We start from the raw sequence: 19,735 nt of genomic DNA, 5'->3' as shown, positions 1-19,735 counted from the left end.
AATCTACTAGTCATTTGGGACACCCCAGGAAGCCAACAGAGGAGCCAACCACAGCAATAATCAGAAACTGGAAACTGTTGCTATTTTAAACCACTAACTACTAATAGTTAATTGCAAATAGGTAAATGAGCATTCCATGTTATTTTTATATTTCTTATTGTACATTTCCAGTTTTCTCTCAGGCCTATCTAATTTTCGATCAGATAATAATAATAAACCAAATTACTATATATTTTAAAACTGTAAGTTTTTAAAACTTCACTCATATTCCAATTATATAGTATTTTCTAATATTTAACACTATCCTAAATTATATCAAATATTTATACATCTCTACTAATACAAAGATCTATTTTCATAATTATGTCAAATAGCTATGTGCTTCTACTAATACAAATCTCTTTAATTTGAAGTCATTCCAAAGCCTAGTCTCAGAAGATTGACCTCTGTATTCAACAAAATTATAAATTAACCCTTTTTTCTTCTGTCCATTTAATAAAAGCTGCAGGGAGACTGCAATGTGCTTTTTTTTTGGCTTTAATTAAAGAATTAAATTTAAAAAATTAAATTAAGTAAGAATGCATGGTAGAATGGTTTCTTCAAAGTTTTCATCTGCTTTGACATTTAGTGTGCCAAAAGAGGCATGAAGAAGAGGATCGTACAACAGTGTTCAGTTATGTTTGTTTTGCCATAGCCAAGGAGACAAAATTGAGTTGGAGGGTCAGGAAGTGGAAGGAAAAGAGTTAACGGAGCAGAGAAGAAAGGCTGGCCTGTGTGTCACGTACATGCTGACTGTTCAGAATAAAAGTTTCCTAATCAGAAGAGAGGTCTTTGGGGAGTGATAAACATGCCCTGTTTCCACACTGTGGAATGAGAAATGCTAAAAACAAAAGCCTGACTCGCATATTACCTCCAAGTAAAATGATGACTTTCCAGTTCATATTTGGACAGCAGAGAGAAGGACATTATTGCATTTGTCTGAAATGAGAAATTATAAACCCTTCCCCAGGGAAAGTCAAAGAGAAGTTTTCCATCCCCATAAAACCTGAAGATTTCTGCTTCAAACTTTTTTTGATATTTTATGTATTTACATGTCAAATGTTATCCCCTTTCCCCCTCTCCTATACCCACCCTTTTCCACTGCTTCTAAGAGGATTCTCCCACTTCCACCCACCAACTCCCAACTCAACACCCGGCATTCCCCTACACTGGGGAAACAAGCCTTCACAGGACCAAGGGCTTCTCCTAGTGATGCTGGACAATGCCATCCTCTGCCACATATGTGGCTGGAGTCATGGGTCCCACCATGTGTACTCTTTGGTTGGTGGTTTAGCCCCTGGGAGTTCTGGGGGGTCTGGTTGGTTGATATTCTTATTCGTCCTATGGGGTTGCAAACCCCCTAAACTCCTTCAGTCCTTTCTCTAACTCCTCCCTTGGGGTCCCTGTGTTCAGTCCCATGGTTGGCTGTGACCATCTGCCTCTGTATTTGTCAGGCTTTGCTGCAAACTTCTTTCAGCCACTTTGCTACAGATTCACCGTCTGGCCAGTCCCCCTTTTAATGTAAGCCATATCTATTTTCTATTCCTTGCTTTAAATGTTTTTTACATTATTTATTGTGTGCATGGGGTGGCGGTGCATGCATACTATGGCATGTATATGAAGGCCAAAGCACAACTTCTGATCATTGGCTCTCTTCCACCTGGGGGGATTGAACTTAGGTTGCCAGGCTTGGAGGAAGGGCCATTTCCCACTGACCCCTCTCCCCAGCCCTTGTCTTTCTTTCATTAACAAGACATTAGTAAAAAATCTAGCGAGCACTATAACTTTTTCCTAGCATGTTAAAGTAGTTCAAAGTCCCAGTAGAAAATGTTCATCATTAGTGTCAAATGAGGAAAGCCATACAAAAGCAAAGAGGATGAAAGATGAGCCGAAGACAGCCAGGCCTTAGGTGCCTCTATGCCAATGCCTTGATGGGCACTGACTATCAACATCCTCACACATGGTCCTAGAGGCTCAGATGACTCTTTCATGTAGAACAACTCCCAACTCCAAAGCAGGACCTTTCAAACTGCAGCTTCCGCCTTTTGCTTTGGTGTGCCTTCTTGGTTCCTAGCGAAGTCTTTTTCATCTGACTTAAATACTAACTTTCAAATTTTCACTCAAGGCCAGCAATATTGTCAGCAGGTAAAGGTAGTGATCATCAAGCCTCACCACCCAACTTCTATTCCTGACATCCAATATGGTGGAAGGACAGAACAAACTCCTAAGATTCGTCCTTTGACCTCCTCAAGTGCATCATGGCACTTTAACTAAAAAATAACACAAATAGGTAAGTCGCTTTTGATATCCCATAACTTACTGCCAGGAAATATGGTGAGTTACGTTGGGACCAACAGTACATGATCAAAGCCCAAAGGAAAGGCCCAGGGGTCATTTAATGTGTTGATAACTTCTAAATTATGAATTTCTAACTCAGTTAAATCGATTATAGCTACAAAGCTTACAATAGGAGCAGCAGGCCTATGAGAGCGAAGCTAAGGCAGGTTTTCTGCCTGCAGTAGCATTTATTACTGTGATTAATTACCTGGAAAAAAAGGACCCAAAAGAAATTGAAGTTCAGTATGATTTAATTGCATACAGTTCTTTCTAGACTTCACTGTTTATACTTTGGGCATCAGTGGTAAGATCAAGCAGTGAACTATTATCAGTTTTGAAAAAAACCTAGTGGTTCTTTTTATTTCTAGTGTTTATTTTTTTATCAAAAACTTTTATACAGAATAAAGCAAATCACTGTCGTTAGCTCTCAGTGGGTGGTTTCTTTGGTTTCCGTGTTTAACTGGTTATTTTAATCAAATCATTTGAATAGGACATCCATGGGACTGTGACAGTTTAAGGGCATAGGTGTCCTCAACCACTGTTTTCATGACAGCCAGTGTTTATCTACACTTACCACAAATGAACTTGTGACTCTAAGACTCTGGTACAGTTTGCATCTAAAGTTTAGACGGGATCTCTGCAAGTGTACTCATGTACTTCTAACCATCTCTCAGTACAAAAAGTCCAGCACACAGTTGTGGGCCAAACCAACATGGGGAGCTTTTGAAACACTTCAGGATTACCCTGTACAGATTCAGGATTACGTGTCCAGAATAGTTTGATATTGTTTCTGATCTCTAAGAACTTTGAAATATTTGGCTTCCTTATAGAGTACCCATGCTTTGGGCTTTGTCCATGAAGTCAGATTCTGGCCCAAGGACTTTTTAAAACCTGGTATAAACCAAAGCCACTGCCATTGTTAGGTGTCATAGCAGACAAGAATAATGGTATGGGTTGGGGAGATTGCTCAGTGGTTAGAGCACTTGCCATGCAAGCATGAAGACGGATTTGCATCATCAGACATTTTTGTCTATTCCAGCTATGTTCTGACCTGCAGCTTCCCCAATCACTTCTTTCCATTTTGGCTTCTACATCTTTCTTCAGGGTATTCTTTGTGATGTAATAGGGAGAACTGAGGTTGCCAAATGTAACCAGACCCTAATGAAAACTAAATATATCAGCAACTTCTGGCCCAAAATAATTTTAAAACTTTTTCTTTATATTGGGTTGAGGTATGTCAATATTTTTAGCAGCTCAAATGTGGCAGTTTTGTGTGTTTTGACATAAAACAGAGTGCATAGACCCTGGGATATGCATTTTTCTGGTGTTTTTGACATTTTATTTTATTGTTTTATAATTCATAGAGGTTTTGCTGATTATCAAGCAGGAGAGAAGGTTAATTACTAGTAAGTTGGACAGAGATAGAAAGTCTCCCCCAGTCCATTGCATTACATGATACTAGGGTCAGAGACCTAGAAGTGAGAGAGATCGCCTCTCCATTCAGCTGCCACTGAAGTAGTTCCTATTCCCGCTTTTCAAACTGGAACTATCCAGGCACTTGTGCACAGTTGTCTCCTTAATCATCTTTACTGGGGAGTGACACAAATCAATGAGAATGCCTTAATGGGCTCACAGAATGATGAACCAATTTCTCAATGAAATGAAACAGACAGAACAGACAGACAGACAGACAAGAAAGAAGAGAGAGAGAGAGAGAGAGAGAGAGAGAGAGAGAGAGAGGAGAGAGAGAGAGAAATAGCTCCAGAAAATAGCTCCCAAGAGCCTTAAAATGTAAAAAGCAGAGATTCATTTAAAGGAACTATGGAAAATGTCATGCGCTTTTCTTAGCTCCAAATAGGGATGATTCTGAAAGGAGTCTCAGTGAGCAGGCAGATCTGCATTCATACTGCTGAATGGCTAGCTTAGTTTTACTTCTGCTAAAATAAATGAATAAATAATTTAGTTTTATGATGGCAATATTAAAAAAAATGAAGATGCATTGCTTCTAGATCCAAATATAGACTTTTACAAGATTGTTAAAGGCAAGCAATGAATGGTTATGAAACTCTAGAAATATACCAATAAAAACCTCAAAATAGAGCAATGTAATCAGCAGAAATTAGTAAGCAGGCTTATTAAAACAGTGGCATAATTTATTTCCCAAGGAAGAGAAAAAAAATTCCAGCTCATTGGGTGATTTAAGCATTTTCATGGAAATCAGTAAATTAAAGGGGAGGGAAAGATTGTAAGAGCTGAGGCAGTGGACATCTATAGTGAAACTATTTTCTGGACATGATGGGCCACTGTACATATGAATTCAAAGGGGCTATGACTCTATGCACAAGACCTACACATGATCAAGCCAGACAAAATCCCATCAGGGATGGAGGAGGGATTGCGAGGTCCCACCATGTCTGAGGAACTATTGGCAACTAATGGCTGACTGGGGGTGGAAGTGTTAGTTGTCTGCAGGAATCCAACTCCTAGAGGCTACCCATGCTCCAGATGACGGTCCTATATCATTGCACATACAAGCAGCATACTAGGTGGACTTGGTGGGTTAAAAACAGAGACAGTACATGAAGAAATAACGAGGGAGAGGGGGCAGACTGGAAATGGAAGAAAGGGGATGGATTTGTTTGTAAAACACTCAAACATTTTTTAAAAAGATAATTGAATGTTTGGGGCTGGGAAATGGCTTAGTTGGTAAGGCACTTGCTGTTAAACCATGAGAACCTGAATTTGAATCCCAGTCACCCACATAAAATGAATGTATGTGATGACCCATAGCTATAACCACCAGGTTTTGGGGTGGATATGTGTTCAGATGTTCAGAAACAGGTAGATTCTGAGAGTTCCCTGGCCAGGATGAAAATAGCGAGTTTCAAGTACAGAGAGAGATCCTGTCCCAACAGTCTCAAAGGAATAAGGTGGGAAGTGACAGAACAGGACATCTAACATCCTCCTTGAGACCAGATGTGTGGAGCATGAGGCTATACCTGCATCGTGTCACATGCATGCATCGCAGACACATGTGCGTGCACACACACACATGCACACACACACCAATACACACACACACATGCACACGCACACACACACACATGCACACACACACACACACACGCACACACCACACACACACACACACAGGCACACACACACACATGCACACACACCCACACACACACATGCACACCACACACACACACACACACATGCACACACAGCACACACACACACACACACACACAGACACACACACATACACACACATGCACACACACATATGCACATACCATTCACACACACACACCATATACACACACACACACACACATGGGGCATGAAGAAAGAAAATTAAGTTTCAAATACTTTTATTTTCCAATGGACAGGCTACTCCTTTTCTCCAAGCACTGTTGTGGATGAGGTTCATCTTTGTTGAGCATCAGGCCCCAACAAAGATGAGCCAGTAACGCTAGTGACTGTCGGTATACTGATCCAATCACCACACTTTTGGTCAACTACTTAGCACCATAATGCTCATTTTGATTTCAGAATTAGCAGATTTAGGGAAGCCCCTTGAATTTGAGGGTTGTTTACACTTGTTATTGTTAAAGGCTAAGATGGACTAATTTTCAGCAGTAAAGAGTAGGGAAGTGAATCTTGAAACATGTCCGAGATTTATATTCTTTTTTTTTTTTTTTTTTTTTTTTTTGAGCTGCTGGGGACCGAACCCAGGGCCTTACACTTGCTAGGCAAGCGCTCTACCACTGAGCCAAATCCCCAACCCCACCATTTATATTCTTAGTGCCATGGCTACGTGACTGACTTTTAAAAGCCCTTGAAATTGCATGTTCATAAGAATGTTCTCTTGTGACAAAGCTCATGAGAAGCAAACGGAGTTAGAAAAATGATCAAATGTTATCGATAATTCATTTCAACAAGAATTTACTGAGCATCTCCAACTTTCAAATACTGGAGAAAAATGCAAATACGTGCAAGTCACATTCCTTGCATCTAAATAATTCAGAATGTTCTTGGGACCAACCAAATATAAGCACATGCAATCATCAGAGAAGAATTCAGCTGAAAACTAGAGGAGTTGGACAGCAACTTATAGAATACTGAACAAGGTCTGTTCCTAAACACTCTGTAGGGTGGGTGCACCTACCTCAGGGAGGGTGTGCTTACTTTAGGCTAGCCAACATTCCTTCCTCTAAGACTTACTGATGAAATAAAGCTAACACTTAAACGTAACAAAAAAACTCATTGAGAACTGAAATCTTGGGGGCTTGTTTAGCTTGAAGTACCCCAGGCATTTGTTCTGGAGGAAGTAAGACTTTAACAGAGCTGTGTAAGGTAAGACAGAGTCCCGAGAAACAGCACTTGGAAGAGGGTGTTGTGGACAAGAGGACAAAGAGTCAGTCAAAGGGAATGGGTGAAAATTTCTAAGGATCCTGTGAACCTTCTATTGTGGTTTTAACATTCTACTGGAAAGGATGAAAATGTATCAAGGAAATCCTTTAAAATCATCCTTACTCATACAAAGTGAGTGAATAAGACACACACACACACACACACACACACACACACACACCACAGAGATGATAGAGAGAGAAATGATCAGATCTGTGTTTTTGAAAAAATAATTTTGGAAACAGAGCATAAAAGGAAATGGAGGGCAGGCCTAAACTGAGGCAAACTTGTTGGGAGCTCTCTGTAATGGACTAAAGTGAATGTGGGTTACCATGTGAATGGACTGAAAGGACAGAGACAGGTTAGAAGAGAGGGAAAGGGGTGGGAGGGAGTTGAGAAAGAATCTGTCTGATGGTCCTAAGCACCAGCATGTGGTGTCCCAAGGAGAGCAGCAGCAGTTCTGCAAGAGGGATCTGAACAATGGAGAGGCCCAAGTGTGCTAGAATAGACACAGACAGCTGCAGCAAAGGGTGAGATTTAAGGGTGTCTTCCAGCTGGGTATAAAAACCCAGATATGTGAACAGGTAACAGAGAGATGATTCGAGATCCAGCATTCAAGGAGTTAGGAGAGGGCTCAGATGGCTTGGTGCATAAGAAAGAGCACTTCCTGCACAAGCTTGAGGACTTGAGTTCAAATCCCTATCATTCACATAAATAGCAAGCATGGCTGTGTACGGGTGTAACCTTAGCACTGTGGGGAGCAGACAGGAGGATCACTGGGGTTTGTTGGCCACCATCTTAGCTCCAGGCTCAGTAAATAATCCAGTCTTAAGGGAATCAGGTAGAGGGTGATAGGACAGATCCTCCTCTGGCCTCCGCATATGTGCAGGCACATGTACTACATCTGTACACCTCAAATACAGAGAGAGAGAAAGAGACAGAGACTGAAAGAAAAAGAGAGACACAGAGAGAAACAATGGCCGCAAGCTAAAACTTAAAAACGATTAAAGAAATGATTAAATGATACATTAACTTGACAAATTATTATAAAAACAGAATCCCCATTTATTTATACATTAGGGAGATATTAGTCAGCCTTCTAACAGCCATGTTTTCTAAAGGAGTCATCTTCCAGACTATATTTTGGAGATAGGGGACATATTCCAGAGAGGGCATATGGCTTACGCTGTTGCTAACAAACATGAAACAGGATTCGGACAGAACAAGAATTTTTATTCTGGAGTAAGGTGCTCTGTAGAAGTCTGCAGCTAGAACCGAGACTAAGTATGGCCTTGACTGGGCCAGATCACACATGTACTTTCTCCATCACTTAGCCGCCATGTAGCTTGCTTCAGTCATAACTGTAGCCAACAAACTGCGACATTATTTGCTCTGCTGATAGCTCTGTCTCCAAGAGAAGTCGCAGACATTTTTATGCCATGTTACAGTGCAGAATATATCTCAGGATAGACTTTATGCTAGTTGTCTCATACAATTTGGAGCAGACCTTCTACTATATCATGCCATTCCAGATGCCGAGAGAGAAGCCTACATATAATTACGGCATAAACTGCTTCTTTAACTTTTTAATGATGCCACTGAATTTAGAAACATTGTCTAAGAGGAACTTAAAAAAAACAGTCTATGGCAGTAAAAAATAATAAAAAATGTGTTTACTCATTGGCTTTGGAGGACAATGGTGGCTGGAGTAATTAAGCCTGATTTTGGTGTCTATAACAACTTCCCTGGTGAAAATATTTCCACCTTCGCCAATTCCAAGGAATTAACATGAGCTCAGGCACCATCACCCCTGCAAATTAGCAGAGCCAACCCCAACATAACACCCATCCATCAAAGGCATATGTCAGCAAATGTCATGGGGTGAATAGCAGAACTCCATTGGCTTTCCACTTACACGAGGATTTGGCAAGAAAAGTCTGGGAGTCCGAGAGGAATGTCATTTAGAGTTGGATAACAGTTTAAACTGTGACAGGGAAAGGCATTTTATTAGCTGTGCTTTACTGACATCCTCTGTGGACAATGAACCATATTTCTATCTTCAACTAATTCATGTGTAACAGCCAGTACCCACGTGGCCTGCTTCTGGACTCTGAGTTTGTCGTGTAGTATGTTTCGTGAGACTGCTTTAATAGAGTGAGCTGACAAGAGACAGCACTCAGAAATCCTGCTGAGTTGGTAGGTCTTGGCACCCTATATCAGGATAATGTGCTTGACAGCAATGCTGATTGGCCTGTGAAGAGATCCAAATTTAGAAGCAGACTTATGCTGGGTGCCCATGCTCCTCCCTTCCGATGTATAAGTGAAATCACAGTGAGATGCACAAGGGGCCATTTGAAATGTTCTACTCCAAGGAATACTTTTTTCATTAACACCAAGCTGCTGTGTAGATAATTTTCAGTCTACCTTCAGTTTCTAGCTTCCCATGCAAAGTCTTCAAAATAGTGCCACAGAGAACACTGATGGCATCTTCTTTTCCAGATCATTTCTATGGTAGTTGACTCATCTGTCTAACTGATGAACCTAAAATAAGTCCCCCTGAAATATAGCCTATTGTTCCTGACTACTTGTAATTATAAAATGAGACAAATCAGATAATAAAATACTTTCCATTGGCAGTCTTTGCCAAGAATGTTAAATCTAATAATGTAGTTAAGGAACATTTAACCAAAAATGCTATTACTTTTTTTTTGCCTACACAATCAGAAAAGGGCAAAATACTTTTTAAAATGTGTGTGTGTGTGTGTGTGTGTGTGTGTGTGTGTGTGTGTGTGTGTGTGTGTGTGTGTGTGTGTGTGTTTTAAGACTGGAGTCCAGCTCTGGTGTGAGAGCATCCTCTCTTCGTTTTCTTCTCTTTATAAAAACTAGTGTCTCACTCTGTTCCACGCCTTCTGGTAATTTCTATTACACATTTTAACATCATTAAGTTTAGATGTATAGCAGAAGTTCTACTACAACAGAGACTGCCACCAACTGGAAAACTGCCACAAGCATCTTATTTTAAAATGTAAATGTCCTGTAATTTACAAATTTTGACAAATACAGTTGAGATGTTTGGTAGCTAGATTGAAGCATTGTCCTTCAATCTATCTATCTATCTATCTATCTATCTATCTATCTATCTATCTATCTATCTATCTATCTATCTATCTATCTATCTATCTAGCATGCGCTTCTCTATGTATGTGCATTGGTACACATGTGCGTGTGGATAGTAGCCTGACTAGAGGCTGATGCTGGGTGTCTTCCTCAATTGCTCTCCACAGTTGTAATTTTTTTTTTTGAGTCAGGGTCTCTCTAAACCTGGAACTGATGGATTGCTTAGACTGGTAGCCTAACAAGCCCCCAGAGATCCTCCTGTCTTCCCCAACACAGAACCAAATTTACAAATGCCTGTACCACCACACTTAGCTTCTTTTTAAAAGTAGATGTTAAGGACCTGAACTCTGATCATCATGCACGGACTGTAAATATTCTGCCTATGGACTCATCTCTTCTGCCTTCTGTCCTCTTTTTAATGTATACCCATTTTAGGCATCACCTAAATCCTTCTAGAGTATTACACGTTCCCTAATCCTTCTGTTCCCTGTCATTTGTTTTCTCCAGCAATTTACTTTTACAAAGCATTTGACTTATTTGTAGAAGTATCACATTTTCCACTTTTCTACGCAGTTACATATCCTCTATCATGCACTACATTATTCTCTTGAGACAGGCTCTCGTGACTCTGGGCTAAGCCAACAAACCACAGTGGTCCTTTCTGTTCCTCCCCATAACATTGGGGTCCATACTGGCACACAACCACATTCAGCTTTTTACGTGTGCTCTGACAATTTGAAATGGGAATTCTTGGTCTACACCCTGGGGGGCCCTGCCTCATCCACATCACTCGTCACTTGGGATGCTGGTGAGGAAGAGGAAGTGAGAGGCTGAGAATCTCTGAAGGTCACTGACCAGCCAGCATAGCTGAAACTGTGGAATCCAGGTTCAATGAGAGTCTGGGATAAAGAAGGTAGAAAGTAACTGAAGAAGCAACTTGATGTTGACCACCATGTGAACCTACATACATGTGCACATTCACACTAACAAGCACATAGAATGCATGTACCACCACACACACATAGCACAACACACACGTTTTAAAAGATCTTATTGTACTGGGTTCCATAAGGCCATTTCAAGCAGTATATAACTGAATATATTTTCCTCATACCTCACTACCTCAACCCTTCTCTTAAGACCCTTCCTCTCCCTTTGTTCTGCAACTAATATCATTCTTAAATTTTTACTGTATGCAGTCTTCTCAGAGTACTTCCGCCATCCAAATTGTGGCCTATTTGTTCTAGCCCAAAATACTATCTACACATATTGACATTTCATTAACTGAACAATGCGTATTTGACACTGTGCAAAAGAGAATGACTTACTGATCAGCTCCTGCCGTGTGGAGTTGAGTGGTGCCATTTGTGTTTATATGCATGATAAAAACAAGGTACTAAAGTTGGGAATCATTTTCTGGGTTCTCACTATAAACCGTAAGTTAGATATTTTTAAACAGCGATTTCTGTTTGGTCATTTTTTTCCCTCTGGTGATGTGCTGTTTTGTCCTTTTGCTTTTCTCATTGGCAACCTCATGAAGGGGTGGATAGGAACAAAGCAAGGAGATCAGATACAAATGAGGTCATTTGGCCTGTTGCTCATTGGTTGAGTCCTAAGAGGCCAGTTTGTGGAGTTGGATTCTGTCCATGGTCCAGTTTATTTTAGACACACACACAAATTCACTCAGAGGCTAGAGACCACAATTCCATCTTCTGCCAGATATTTTGTACCTGTGGCCCATGGTTATGGGGTCGGGGAATAAGCCAGTGAGAAGAAATGACTCAGGACAATTCCACCTTACGTCAGGGAAAACAAGTGGAAGTGTAGGTCCTCCTTAGCTTAGAATTTCTGAATATTTCACTTACTGATGTCTGGGGGTAAAGGTCTGTCTGAAGTGAGGCTGTGATAAAAAAAAGGCTTTGCAGATTACTTCTCAAGTTTTATACCTTTACCCTCCCTTTAATGCAATTAAGGACAAAACCATTTGTGAGCTTCTGTAGAGTGAAGAAACAAAGAAAGGTCCTCACTTAAAATATTGCAAAGAATTAGCGATACTCGTTTTGTGTACATGAAATATACATGAAGTTCAAAAAAAATTGGATTACAATTTGTATTCCATTTATGTATGTATTGTCCATGGCTGCAAGGCATAGTAGTCTCAGAGACAAAAAATATTCACTTTCGGGCACTTTCCATAAAGTTTGGTTCCCCTTCCAGCCCCTGCTTTTTATTATTCTACATAAACCTTTCTGGAATCTTTAACACCTTAAACTTCATGCTCTTTCTTTATTATATTCCATCTCTGCAGATTGTTTTAAAATCATAAGGATGAGACCTCCAGAAAGAATTTTTTCTATTTCATATATTACTTTATGGTTATCAGAATATATATTAAAAAAAGATACCTCATTCTCCTCAGAGAGTTAATACATTTTACTGTGCACACCCAGGAGCTTACTGTAATACAGCTGGAGGGTTTTTTATTTGAATCTTTACTATCTTGAATGATAAAATATGTGAATTTTGTTTGGGGCTTGTAATTAAAGTGCTATTCAGTGAAAGAAGAGCAAAGTCCAATTGTACCACATTATGAATAAATTCCAATTACTGCTATTTCCAGAAGACTCAAGTGATCGAACACCTTTTTTTTGAGAATATAAAGAATGGTTTAAATAAATCACTTGGGATGCATCATCACACCCTGTACAGATGTCATTAGCAGGCCATCTGTTTGCAAATTGAGAATATATTTTGCAATGAGGATGCTCCCTGCAAGTTGATAATCTATTTCCTAAGGAGGACGTTCTCTGCTGGCCTCTCCTATGGGAGTGGGGTAGGAATCATTCAATTCCAGAGGGTCTCAGAAGTGGGGAATTTGGAACTATGTCCTGGGAAGCCACATCCACATGCATGTCACTCATCGTTGTGGATGGAGATGAGAGGGAAGCCTATAGCTTCTTCCTGAAACACAATTCAAATGGCTATTCTGGTATAAGGAGTTGATTCAGGAGATAATGCCAGCGAATAGCAGTCTGGAAACCAGCAGAGTTATTGAGGGAAAGGAAGTGTTGTCATTACCTTTCTATTGCTATGACGAAACATCAGGACCAAGGCAACTTATGAACGAAGGTGAGTGATTTGGCTTATGATTTTCGAGGGTTAAAATCCATGATGGGAGAACAAAGGCATGGCAGTAAGGACAGGTGAGAGCTCATATCATGGTCCACAAACAGAAGGCAGGGAGGGCACATTGGGATGGCATGGGTCTTTAAAACCTCAAAGCTCACCTCTAATGACACACCTCCTCCTCCAAGGCGTGACTCCTAATCCTTCCTAAACTGCTCCACTAATTGAGGACCAAGGATTCAAACATAGGAGCTTATGGGGGCCATTCTCATTCAAACCATCACAGCAAGGAAGGATAGGCACCTGATCATACAGTCCCACTATGAAAAGCTTGAGAATAACCTCGGTGGGGAATTGAGAAATGGGTTCTACTATAACCTACTCAAGGAGACCGCTAACTTCCAGAATGTTGATGCTTTCTTTGGTGCTTCTGTGCTTCCTGACTGAGCCAGAGCAGTCTTTCAAAGTTTCAGGAAAAGTGGTGTAGACACAGAGAGTTGGAAGTTGGTCAGCAGGTACGGGGGGAAGCAAGATCATAAGGGGATTGGACGGAACATTCATTGAACGTGCTGTAGCATAGCGATTTGCTGTTATCCATACAAAGAGCATTTACCTGTTTCCAGGAAAATGGGAATGGTTAGGATGGGCACAAGCAGAGGCAACGTGCTCTGCATGCTCGTCTCTCGTCCTGTGGATTCTGTCTTTTTTGCTGTTGGGTTGGGTAGATTTGAAAGCACAAGTGGGCTTGAACTTTCCATTGTAACTGAATGTAGTGTAGGTAGGACATGGAGACTGAGATTAAGGAACACTTCCATAGTAGTAACTTTTCTGTTGCTGTGATAAAAAATCACAAAGGCAACTTATAAAAGGAAGGGTTGACTTGGCTAATGGTCCCTTGAGGTTAAGATTCTGTCATAGTAGAGCACTATGGCAGCAGAGACAGCACTGGGGCTGGGGCTGGATGATGAGTGCTCACCGCCTGAACAGCAAGCAGGAAGCAATGAGCAAGAATTAGCAATGGTGAATCTTTAGAGTCCTAAAGCCTACTTCTAGTGATGTACTTCCTCATAAAGTCACACCTCACAAACACCACCAAAGAATGCCACCAACTAGGGACCAAGAATTCAAAGGACAAAGCCTATGTTGGCCACTCTATTTCATATCACCATAGCTTGGTTCTTGCCTCAGGTGTACAGATGGTAGATATCCCACTGCTCATGTATGAAATGAAAAGTTGCTTTGTTCTCAAATATGCATTTCACTACAAACAGCAGCATACACAGCTTAGAATAAATAAAAAATGGGAAATACCTGAAGTACATAACTTATTTTCTATCTCCAAAGGGATACACAGACTGCAGCTCTCATTGGAGCCCAGGGGAACTCCACCTCTTTATGGGCATGGAAACTGCTAACCTCTCAGATTTAACACTGCTGTGCCTTTTTTGCCTGGGCCTTTTTGTTCATGTTGTTCTCTGATACTGAACACCCTGGAAGCTATAAGGTCCCCTGGTCCAGATTGGTGTGGGAAGAAAAGAGGCACAGTAGTCAATTACATTCAACACTTTCAATAGTTTATCGTTTCAGTAGCTTGAATTAAACTGCAATTGAACCCCAAATGGCATACCCTTTACTTACCAATATACACATCTCCAGAGATGGTATAAATGAAGCTTGTCCACCCTGGAAATGATAACAGACACTGAATTATTAGTGTACATAATATCAATATATATAACATATGCATTTTGTTTCTATTATATGTATTATATAAACATATATAACAGTAACAAAAGAAAAAGTTGAGTATGAAATATTTTATTTTCTTTTAGATATGTGTTTTAAGAATTGAGTTCTGTGAGTTACTTATATATATTTTCTATTTGCATACTTTTCTCCTCCCTCTTTCACATATACATACAGCATATGCACAAATATTTCTATACTTAAAGAACTTAGAGTCCTTGCTATTTAAGGGCCACCCAAAGTAGGTATTGTACAGTTTACTTTGGCAATATATCTATTAGTAACACATTTGTGTGTGTGTGTGTGTGTGTGTGTGTGTGTGTGTGTGTGTGTGTGTGTTTACCAAGTGCCAGAAGGGGACAACAGAGTCCCCAGAGATACAGGCATTTGTGATCTGGGTGCTGGGATCTGAACTATAGTCCTCCAATAGAGCAATAAGCACTGAGAATTGCTGAGATAGCCTCCAGCCCACTGATCGTTTCTTACAGTTCTGACACCATGCTATAAGCTATAGCACTCCAGTCTAGCTTCATGTTCAGTTTTCTGTACTTCTAAATAGGCTGAAGTGTGATTAATGATACCAATGAAGCTTTTTTTTTTTAAATTCAGTTGAGTTCTAGTTTCCAGTCAACACATTCCCTTTTCTGTCTATTCTAAAAGAGTGCGCATATGAATAACATGTGCTACAGCCTGGAGGATTCTGGAGATTGACCTAACCAGGTCATCATGGGGATGAAATATACATGAATAAGGTGGGATTAGCTAATCTCAATAGACATAGTCTCTGTAGGGAAGCAGCCTCCATCTCTAAGCTGGAAACACCCCAGGTGTAGATGGAAGCTACACTGGATATTTTCTGCACAAACTCTTAACATTTGCACCTGAACTAGAGGAAACCTTTGCCATTCCTCCAAGCCTCACCCAAGGAAGGCCTTGCCACTTGCACGCCGAGGCACTAGAGTCCTCGGCATGGCCCTGCTCGTGTCAACATGCCTTCAAGACTTCACGTGCTCCCTACAAAGGAGGATCTAGAAGTTTTGGTGATTAACAGGTTTCAGACAGCCTGTGAGATTCCTGGAATTGTCCCCATAAGTTTTCAAAAGACTATGACTTGTGAAGGTGCACAGGTGTGCATGTACATGCGGAGGCCAGCGGTCAACCCCAGGAGTCCTTCCTCAGGAGCCATCCCACCTTGCTGAGACTGGGTCTCTCGCTGCGGCTTAGGACTCACAGCTAAGACCTGGATGGCTGACCAGTAAGCCCCAGGAATCTGTGTGCCACTGACTCCCCAGCAGTGGCATTTCAAACACACACCACTACTTCTGGCTTTTTGTGAGATATTACAAGAGTGAATCTAAGCCACCCGAGAGTAATGTTGCCTCGTTCCCTCCCTCATTTAGTCGTCCACCATTTATTGAACCTCTACTCTTGGTACACGTTGTGCAGATACAAACAGAAAGAGGGTATAGTCACTGCTATTCAAGTAGGACAACAGAAGACTGGAAGGTCCTCATAGATGCTGAAAACACATGCCAATAATCTATAGCCCCATTCTTGTGTGCACAGCCTAGCTTTGCAAGGACCCTTGTTCCTTTCTAATGGATGATCATCCCTTCTATTCCTGCTCAGCCCGGTTTATAATTCTACCCTACAAAGAAATCCCTTTCCTCTCAGCTTTTTTAAAAAAAGGTTTGGATTGGAAATGGTTAACATTTTTTCTGCTAAGTGCAGATGGCTTATATTTCCTGTTTATCTTGAGAAAAAAAAAAGTAACATGTTATTTTAAGAATACCAAAGCATGGGCCATCTAAACTGTAAATCTTTCTGTAAATCTCATTTTTACCCCTACACAAGCGGTGAGCAATTTGCTATTTATACCTTGGGGACTTTTGCCTTTTATGTGCTACTTAGCATTTGCTTCAAATATAGAAGAAATTCAGTGCCATGTTTTAAATATCTGCCCATATCAGAACATAGAGCAGTAGCACATCGTGTCACGAATGTGTTCTTGTTCATGTACTCAATCCTCTTCACACTTTCAAGGCAGCCGAAAGGTGATTCTTTCAAGAGACATGCCAAAATCCCATCATTTTCAGTTGCTTGGCTGAGGTTTTTATGTTGGATCTTTCAAATTTATCCCCATGGCATTTCTCCTTCATTTCCTGCTTCATTCTCCAAACCAATCACTTAGTTCTGATTTTTTTTCCCCCTCCACTTTGAAAATCCTCTTTGGCAAAACCCTGAAGAACAGTGTGTGTGCTTCAATGAGCTGCCAAGTAAGTGTTCGCTGTGCATGCACCTAGCTTTGCTTCTCATTAAAGTAGTCTACTAGGTCACAGACAATCTTTGCTCATTATAACACAGTTCACATTGCCTGCTGGAAAGCACAAAACATTAGAGCTAGCAGAACAGGAGCAGTGGAGCAATCTGCCCTTTATCATCTTTGCAGCAGAATGTCCTATTGTGCTATTCATCTTTGTTTCGTTTCTAGGGAACACTATTTCTTAGGACTGCCAAAAGAAAAAGAAATGCCAAATAGTATAAATTAATGCATACGATATGTTTAAGAAGAAACTATTTTGGTCAAATTACTCCTTTGCTAAAAGCAGAATTGCATCAGCCAAGGGCTCTCCTCTGTGCGATTTTGTTTTGGTTTGATTTTTCAAGACAGGGTTTCTCTGTGTAGCCTCGGCTGTCCTGGATCCGCCTTTGTTGACCAGGCTGGCCTCAAACTCACAGAGATCCTCTTGCTCTGCTTCCCAAGTGCTGGGATTAAAGGTGTGAAACACCACGACTGCCTGGTGTCCCCTGTGTAATGTTCAGGTCCTTTCTTCTTTCCTTCAACTCTTCTCTTACTTTTATACACTGCACTAGAAATTGATGCCACCCTCAAAGTTTTGTCATTCTATCAGAAGTCACATAGCCCCTTTTGTCCCCCACAAACATGGTGGCCATCCTACTGTCTCTTTGCAGCTGGGAAGAACTTCCCTTGGAAAGTAACAAATAAAATGTGCTGAGATGAAGATCATATTCTTCTTCTAGTCCTTGAGGACAGTTAAGTCAGCAACACATACAAGTCAGATTTCTTTTAGCCAAACAGAAAACAAACGCACAACGTGGGTTCTAAATATGTAAATCATTTTCTGTGGCATTTACTTTATTTCCAGGGAGGTTCCTAATTCTCACTCTAGTGAGAGATTTCCTCAGCCTACATTCCTGGGCTTAAGCCAGACCATTTTCTCTCCTAACTTTATTAAGAGTTCATAATTCCAGTGAATTAATAACTATTCTTATGCATTTATGTGGAGAAAGAAGTAGAAAAACATGGCCAGCTGACACAGCAAATTCCTAACAGAAGTTAGCTTAGTAGAGAAGGCCAAGGGGCTAAGAAGGGAATATACCCATCCCCAGACTTAGGCCTACATTGTTCACCAGACTCCAAAGCAGCTCCGATCCCAGGAGCCTGCATGGAACATCTCCACATTCAACTTCCTCAGGTAACTCCTCCTCTCTAGACCTGATACCTGGCCTTCTGGGATTGGAGGTGGAACCGTGTGGTCCTCTCCACCCTCCTCTTCCAAACACACTAATTTAAAAAAAAGTTTGCTTTGAAATAATTTGAGACACTCTGAAAAGTTTCAAAGATACTACAGAGAGAGTTACCATATGTTTTTGCCTAGGTTCTCCCAAAGCCAACACACTATCTCACATGTTTCATTATTCTTTTGCTGTAAAATAGGATGGTCCTTTCACACACACACACACACACACACACACACACACACACACACACACACACACACTGAATGCCATGCACTTAGATAGTTTTTAAACAAATTTTAGCTCATTTTCTTTACATCCCTTTCCTTTGCACACTGCTCAACATCTTTGTAGGTCAGCATTTCTATGAGGTTGCAAGCTAGGCCTAAAATGGACCATGGAAACCACGATATCAAACACAAGTGATCTCTGCTCTCCTCTTGGATTCCAAAATACACTAAGCCAGGAGTGTCAGGATCACTGTTACCCACACCATAGTCAATATTTTTGCACATTAGGACTGTCTCCCAGACAGTGTATACATGTATAAGAGTGTCAAGAAAACAAAACAACCCACAGTAGTATCCACAAGAACCTCATGGTACCTAGCACTGTGTATCCCCCTGAATATTGTAGTTTAGAATAACTGACATTAAAATGGATTGTCTGAGGCAGTAGTGGGTGGGCAGGTGGGGGAGCACCGTCATAGAGGTAGGGAGAGGGAGGAGGGGATAGGGGGTTTGTGGAGAAGAAACAGGGAAGGGGATACCATTTGAAATGTAAATAAATAAAATAACTAATTTAAAATTTTTTGATTTTCTCATCACATAGCAACCACAAGACATAAATACAGGAATAAATAGTTAATGTCCATCTTATAACTAAAGATAAATGGCAAGAGAAAGAGAAGTCACTAAAAACCATTAATTGATTGAGTATGGAAGAATATGGTGTGTGAAAATCAGAGTGTGACTGATACTGGGCTGGTTATAATCTCACCTCAACATTTACTACTAATGGATCTTAAACAAGTTACATAATCTCTCTGTACCTCAGCTTCCTCATTGGTAAAAATGGGATAATCATCCCGGCCCACGTGATTAGGAGGATTGTAAGGGTTAATAAGGGGGAGCTCTAGAACACCCAGACAGAAGCAGGTGGCTCTTTTGTGAGTTCTAGGACATCCAGGGCTACATCATAAGACTCTGCCTCAAAAGTCACAGTGTGAAGTAGGATTGTGTTAGGTATCTAGATCTAGTCATTCTGCAATCTATACTTTAAAACATCATGTTTCACAGGAAGAAGTAATACTAGTTTACTGGTCAATTGAAAGTAATTTTTTTTTCTTTTTCTTTTTTTCGGAGCTGGGGACTGAACCCAGGGCCTTACGGTTGCTAGGCAAGCACTCTAC

General features: G+C 40.7%; 1 protein-coding gene across 1 annotated transcript in view; it reads right to left on the bottom strand.

Moving 5' to 3' along the window:
• Pir (pirin) overlaps nucleotides 1-19,735 on the bottom strand; it is a 104,610-nt gene that overhangs the window by 5,886 nt on the left and 78,989 nt on the right. Inside the window, exons 7-8 of the mRNA XM_032890256.1 lie at nucleotides 14,677-14,721; nucleotides 7,221-7,294 (exon numbers count right to left, since the gene is read on the bottom strand). Coding sequence (XP_032746147.1) covers nucleotides 7,221-7,294; nucleotides 14,677-14,721 — 119 coding nt within the window. The remainder of the gene's footprint in view (nucleotides 1-7,220; nucleotides 7,295-14,676; nucleotides 14,722-19,735) is intronic.

Source organism: Rattus rattus, chromosome X (assembly GCF_011064425.1).
Source record: "Rattus rattus isolate New Zealand chromosome X, Rrattus_CSIRO_v1, whole genome shotgun sequence".
Lineage (NCBI taxonomy): Eukaryota > Metazoa > Chordata > Mammalia > Rodentia > Muridae > Rattus > Rattus rattus.
The sequence above is the reverse complement of the archived record's forward strand: the minus strand, read 5'-3'. Positions and strand labels throughout refer to the sequence as shown.